The sequence below is a fragment of the Poecilia formosa genome, unplaced genomic scaffold (genome assembly GCF_000485575.1).
Source record: "Poecilia formosa unplaced genomic scaffold, Poecilia_formosa-5.1.2 Scaffold874, whole genome shotgun sequence".
Taxonomy (NCBI): domain Eukaryota; kingdom Metazoa; phylum Chordata; class Actinopteri; order Cyprinodontiformes; family Poeciliidae; genus Poecilia; species Poecilia formosa.
The window spans coordinates 459-7,532 of NW_006800813.1; the positions used below are offsets into that span (position 1 = coordinate 459).

At 37.6% G+C, this 7,074-nt stretch overlaps 1 protein-coding gene across 1 annotated transcript in view; it reads left to right on the forward strand.

Annotated features, from left to right (window-relative positions):
• Nucleotides 1-1,528: 1,528 nt before the first annotated feature.
• The window catches only part of LOC103131920 (interferon-induced protein 44-like), a gene marked incomplete at its 5' end in the record, with an annotated part of 6,328 nt that continues 782 nt past the window's right edge, over nucleotides 1,529-7,074 (forward strand). The window contains 7 exons of the mRNA XM_016667007.1: nucleotides 1,529-1,552; nucleotides 4,312-4,345; nucleotides 5,609-5,810; nucleotides 6,102-6,248; nucleotides 6,362-6,530; nucleotides 6,811-6,911; nucleotides 7,002-7,070. Coding sequence (XP_016522493.1) covers nucleotides 1,529-1,552; nucleotides 4,312-4,345; nucleotides 5,609-5,810; nucleotides 6,102-6,248; nucleotides 6,362-6,530; nucleotides 6,811-6,911; nucleotides 7,002-7,070 — 746 coding nt within the window. The remainder of the gene's footprint in view (nucleotides 1,553-4,311; nucleotides 4,346-5,608; nucleotides 5,811-6,101; nucleotides 6,249-6,361; nucleotides 6,531-6,810; nucleotides 6,912-7,001; nucleotides 7,071-7,074) is intronic.

The following is a 7,074-nucleotide window of genomic DNA, read 5'->3' on the forward strand; positions in this document are numbered from 1 at the left end:
AATCTGAACTACGGCTACAGATTTAAGAGATGGAGTTAGCGCTAATAGCAACATGCAAAACAGAGACAATGAAAGAAGTTTACAGACTAATTTATTTATCTCTGAATAAAATATTTAGTTAGTGAAGTAGAGCTTTATATTTTTTCATTTTAACACCTTAAAACACTTGTTATTTAGAAACCCAATGCAATAACCAAAATGTATTCCTTCCCCTCAGATAATGTCCTTCTCCAATTTGAAAGAACTTTAAAGATTCTCTGTGCCAACCAGCTAACTGTCACATGATCAGAGAAGCGTCATTTGATTGGCTAAAAGCCACCGTATTTGTTCTTGTGTTCACTCATTTGGCAAAGGGTCACCAGATAGCCACATTTGCAGACAATTTTTTGCAGCAAATTTTTGCAGGTTAACTTTTGAAGATGAATTTCTGTAGATGAATATTGACTGCAGTTTTTAAAGAAAAAAAAAGAAAAGAAAAATAATAATCACACATAGTTGCACAGGATAAAATATATTTATTCCATGAATTAATAAGTGTAAAAATGTTTTCACATGTCTGCCTTAAGAGTCAATGAGACAACAGTTTGACAAGCTTAGTTTGTAGAAGATTATGGATTGTTGTTGCTGTGTCACCTAAAAAAAACTGAAACCTTTTTGAATAAATGACTGAGATCTTCTGAGAAATCACCTGGTCTACTAAAGTGAAACAAGGAAAACACTATAAGAACCTTGAACTCTTTATCAGAACTGTAACGATTCTCTCTCTGCTGCAGCACATTTTCTCCTCAGGTTGATTCTTTACCTCCTTTTATCAGTAGGAAAGCAGCTGCAGCAAATGATTGAAAAACAAATGCAGCTACCTAAGGAGCGATTTGAAAAATTATTGGAAACTAAAGACTAATTTTAGTAGGTTTAAGTTCTTTAGTTATATATTAGGTGAAAGAGTTCTCCCTCGTACTCTCTCTCTGTATTTTGCAGAATATTTTCTGTCACTGTCATGGGGCGTGGATCTTCGAAACCATGTAAGTTACAATTTGATTTGGTTGAGACATATACAGTGATTATTTCACTGATTCATTTCAGTTTTTTGCATATATTGCAGATTTTCAGCAAATTTGATTTTCCCCTTCAAATTAAACTGATCTTGAACTTTTTTTAAGCAGAAAGTAAAATAAAGTTACATGTTAATCATTGAGAATAAACACTGGAACATAGTTGTTAGAGAATGTCTGAAAAGCTTTGCAATGGAAACTGTATTGGGTTTATAATTATTAAAATTTTGACTCAGAACATTTTCCCTGTCTTGTTTTGCTTAGCTCCTCCTCCATGTAAGTATTATTTTTTCCATTTTTCATTTTAATGTTTTCCTTTACTCACTTTAGAGTAAAATTGAATCTATTCACCACCACTGCCTCAATGTACTACATAAACAACCATTATGTTTATTATCCCCTTACTTTAATATAAACATTAATTATATTTTTAGTCATTTGTTGACCTAAGTAATGTGTCTCTTTGCTCTGTTCAGAAATACCTCCACCTCCATCTCCACGTGAGTACAACTTATTATTCATGCTAACACAGCAGAAAGTGTTTTTCTTACCTCAATAAAGAAATGAATTGTTTTATCTACTGATCTCTTGACTCATGTTACTAATATATTTGACATCATTTAGAAAAGCTAATTCTTCCATCTACTTCAACACACTGTTCTGGTTTTAAGACTTTGCTGTGAATTCTCCTTCACAGTGTGGGTGGTGCAGCTTGGCTGAAATATGAGGAATTAAGGGCCAATCGTATATCAACGGCATAACGTCTGACCCTGTCATGCTGCAACAGCCACTCCTTCTCTTTATGCTTTAATGCAAGTGAGACCAACTTGTTATTTGTCTTCTGACACAATATCATCTTGATTAGGTCAAAGGGGTCAGAGGTGAAGCTCTCCAAGAAAAAAGCTTGGATGCTGATGTCATCTAAGCATATGATGCTTAGATGACATCAGCATATGACCACATAACATCATCAGGCATCCCGACCTGATGACTCATGCCAAGTTTGACTTGAAATAATGCAATATAATAGAACATAAATATACAGATATAATATGTCAGAGGTTCCCAAACTGTGGGGCGCGCCCCCTAGTGGGGGCACCGTGCCATTGCAGGGGGGGCGCGAGAAGCCGTCTGGATGTAAAAAAAAAACAAAACAAAACAAACAAAAAAAAACATGAAAGCTGTATGCGCTGGGTTTTTACCTTAGAATGGCCAACTCTCTGTCATTCCTATGTCAATTTGATACAGTAGGGGCTTCAACACTTCCCATATCTGTGTCCTCTGTCACTTTTATCAGCAGTTAAAACTGTTTAATCCGTTGTTAACATGTCGTAACCTGTTTTTCCGAGCCGCCTTTAAACGCAACATGAGCGCTACGACGCTTGCGCTGGGTTTCCACCTGTGAAGGAGACCTGCTGCTGCTGGGCGGAGCTACGTAGGTTTGTGTTAGAATCACGGCAGCAAACCAGCAAAACACAAAGAACTTTTCACAGTTTTTCCCTCCAAACTAACCGACTGAGTTGAGTAAAGCTGCTGGATGCAGGTAATGTTAGCTAAAAGATGACTAGCTAATGTCAATACATCACCTTAAGCTTAACAAGTAGCTTGTAGGCTACTGATGTTGTCCATGTCCAGCTAAGTACATTCATTTTGCCCCCCAAAAAAGTTAGAAACATTGAGTCTCTAAGAATCCTCCCCCCGCCCCCCCAACGCGCACACACGCGAAAGCTATTTGTAATAAATAGGGGGGGGGGGGGGGCAGAAAATGTTTGGAAACCGCTGGAGTATGTAGTGCCTACAATAAATAAGAGCTTTTCTCTGAGGAAATTATATGTATTGAGAAACTCTAGTGTTCTAAACTTTAGCTCTTGTATTATAGGCCACACAGCTTTGATTTATCTCTTTTTTGCATGACTTTACATTTTACTGGTATTATGTTTGTATTTGTGAAGCATATTTATGCATTGTATCCCACTCATGTGTTCAACTCATTATGCATATACTTGTTAGATTAGTTGGTCAGAAAAAATCCTGCAGTTGTTGACAAGCTCAGATTTTCTATGTTGCTGCTCTGTCACGTGGAAACTGAAACCTTTTTTCCACTGAGCGCTCTTCTTGTAAATCACGTGGTGGTTTATGAAAGTGAAAGTAAAACAGTGGAAGCAACCTAAAAGAGCCGTTCGCTTTTATCAGCACTGTAACGGTTTTCTCTGCTGCAGCTCGTCTCCTCCTAAGGTAGGTTTCTTTTCCTTATGTTTTATCAGTAACAAAGCAGCTGCACTAAACGACTGGAAAACAAATGAGTCGATTTACAGAGCTCTGACAAACCATTACAGAGAGTTAAGCCGTTTTCGCACTGCAAAGGAACGGAATGGCACGGTTCAAAGTAGGGCCGACCGTGTTTGCATTAGAACTTCTGACCCGGTTCCACCCGACTCCTTGGAACCACAAGAGCTGTGGTTCCAATCGGGCGGTCAAGCGGGGCTGTTTAGGATCAGCCGTTGGTTGTTTTGCAGTCAGATGTTGATCGGGCCTAGCTCTTTTTTTCTGTGTTCACAGAGTATTTCCTGTCACTGTCATGGGAGGCAGCTCTTCACAACCATGTAAGTTACATTCTTGTTTGTTTTGGTTGTGACATGTGCATTGATTATTTCCCTGATTCACTTCACTATATGTTGCATATTTTCAGCAAATTTTATTTTCCCCTTCAAATGAAACTGATCTTGAACATGTTTTTATAGCAGAAAGTGAAATAAAGTTACATGTTAACCATTGAGAATAAACACTGGATCATAGTTAGGGACTGTCTGAAAAGCGTAGCAATGGAAACTGTATTGGAATTATAATTATTGAAATTTTAACTCACTATATTTCCCGTGTTGTTTTGTTTAGCTCCTCAATATAAGTAGCTACTGTTTCTTCTCTGTATTTTTCATTTTAATGTTTTCCTTTACTCATGTTAGAGTAAAACTGAATCTATTCACCACCAATGCCTCAGTGTACTACAGATTTAAAAACACCCATTGTGTTTATTACTTTAACATAAACATTAATTATATTTTTAGTCATTTATGAACCTAAGTAATGTGTCTCTTTGCTCCGTTCAGCTCCACCTCCACCTCCATCTCCACGTGAGTACAACTTATTATTCATGCTGACACAGCAGAAAGTGTTTTTCTTACCTCAATAAAGAAATGAATTGTTTTACTTCAACACTCTGTTCTGGTTTTAAGACTTTGCTGTGAATTCTCCTTCACAGTTTTAAGAACGTCATGGAGGGAGATAACTTGGGGGTGAGTAAATGTGCCTTGTTAAGATCTATATCCTGAAGGTGAATTTAGTTTTTTTGGTTCAGCATAATCAGCCATCAAAGCAGTTTCAGCTTACCCTGATAACATAACCAGGTCATTGGTTTAAGTTACATAACATTATTTTTGTTATTGTTTTTTTTTGCCACAGAAATCACAATATGACACATTTCAGGGATTAGACAAGCCCTAATCAGGAAGACTGGGGCAATTCAATGTGGGCCTGTTTAAAGTTTGGGAACCAAGCACTGGTTTTCTCTCTCTACATTTCATTGGGCCTGCGATCACGAAGTCAAGGGTGGCAGGCCATTTAACAAAGTCCGTTTCATCTGATTATAATTATATTCCATCCATCTATCCTCTTACACCCTTATCCCAGGAGGGGTGTTGGTGCCTATCTCCAGCGGTCAATGGGTGAGTTGACCGCCGGAGGTCACCAGTCCTTCATGGGGCATAATTATATTCCAGTACCTAAAAATGAGTTTTGACTCGACAGCTACATTTTGACTATCCTGAATTGTACTTTAAGATAATTAGAGATGAAACAAAACAGTTTTTAAGAGGATGTTTCCTACCATAGATAGTTATTGTTTTTGGAGATGCAACCTGATGTAGCACTTCGGTGCACTTGATTGAAGTAGAAAGACGGGCAGGGAATTAGAAAGAAGAAGCTCTGGAGATCGATGCAGCTAAACGTGTTTGGTCAAATGTAGGCGATGAAATGGGTTCAACTATCCACTGTTCAATCAAGTCGATGAATTGTGTGGCGTTGTTGTGTACAATGTAATGTTGCATAATTTCTATATTTCTATGAAAACACACTCCATAACTTGAACATTTTGTCTTAAATGTTCACTTAACATGTAATATTATAGTTACAAAAGGTGAAAGTGGGCCAGTATGAAATCAACTGCACCCAATTGTTCTTATTTAACTGATATTTAAATGATTCATTAGAGACTTTGGATTCTTAGTAGTTAAATGTGTTTCAGTGGGTAGTTGGCTGAAGCTTATTGTAAACTAACAGAACGTATGTAGTGATTTCCACAACATACTGATCACACAAAGTGAATTGCAGGTCATATTCACCAATTCCCAGTGTTAGAAGTTCACATATTTACTGTACATCAATCTCAGTACCAGGAGGCTGATTGGGGTTCAGGGTCTTGCCTGGAGCCTAGTCACCTCTGTTTGTCATGGTAAAAACTATTTTCTGAACTTATGATTTTAAATTTTCCATTTTAACAGAGAACACAGGAACGCTCTTCAGTACTTGAATAATTTTCAGCCTCAAAGTGAGGAGGCAAACCACATCAGAGTCCTGCTGTACGGCCCAGTCGGCGCTGGGAAGTCCAGCTTCATCAACTCCGTCAACAACGTCCTGCAGGGCAGAATGACCAATGAAGCTCTGGCCAGTTCCACAACCTCTGATCAAAGTTTCACCAAGATTGTGAATATAATTTCTTGTTTAATTTTTAAAGGCTTATTCACATTTTAGACTTAGAAATATTTCCAGCAACATGGCAGAAAATACACACTTTCTGACACTCAGTGGCTACGAACTTGTAACCATTGACTATAGTACTGTCTTACTCAGAATTTTATTCAGCAAAAATAAATTTAGGTTGAAAATTAAACTTATTAAAAGTATTTTAAAGCAAGTTTGTAGCTCTTCAATTTGAAATATATTTCAGCAGTTATATGTCTGCTGTTTACATAAAACACTGTTTTTGTATTCCAGTACAAAACCTATACAATCAAGAAAGAAGGCAGAGGGAACTTTTATCCCTTTGTGTTCAATGACATCATGGGTCTGGAGGAAAAAACTGGAGTCAGAACAGACGACATCAAACTGGCCTTGAAAGGACATGTGAAGGATGGATATAAGGTATAAATATAGACTTTTCTGCTTTAAAAAAAGTCCTCCTAAACGCATTATAATTTGTTTGCTTTCTGTGGAAAATAAATTACAGAATATGCATCATATCTTTTTTTCCACAGTTCAATCCTGTATCTCCTCTTTCTGATGGTGATCATGACTACAACTCGTCTCCGTCCATCAGTGACAGAGTTCATGTTCTGGTCTGCATCTATTCTGCTAATGCGCCACAAATGAAGCCGTCTGTTTTACAGAAGATGAGGGAAATCAGAGAAGCAGCCAGTGATCTGGGTAAGAAACATTCAATATGCATTTATTATTCTGCAGTACAGAAAATGTTTTTTGATGTCATCATAAATGACATAAAAACATTCTGCGCCCAAAACGTTCCCTGTAGATGGGCACCAGCACCCTTCCTGACCCCGCTATGCACAAGGGTGTTAGAAAATGGATGGGTGGATAAATGTTTCATCACACTCCTGTGGATGTAGTTATTTAAATATATTGTTTAAATACATTTGGAGTTTCTTGAGTAACTCCATGCTTAGAGTCTGTATCTCTGTATCCACAGGAATCCCTCAGATGGCGATTTTCAGCCATGTTGATGCAGCCTGTGGTGAAACAGAGAAAAATCTGAAAAACGTCTACAAGAGCAAACATTTAAAGAAAAAGGCGAGTCAAGGAAAGATTTATTCTAAACGGGACAAAGAAAACCCTAAAAATATTGCACAAAAAATAAAACAATTATTGTGTTTTATGTAGATGGGCGACTTCAGCTCCAGCCTGGGGATCCCAATGAACTGCATCCTCCCAGTGAAGAACTACAGTCATGAAA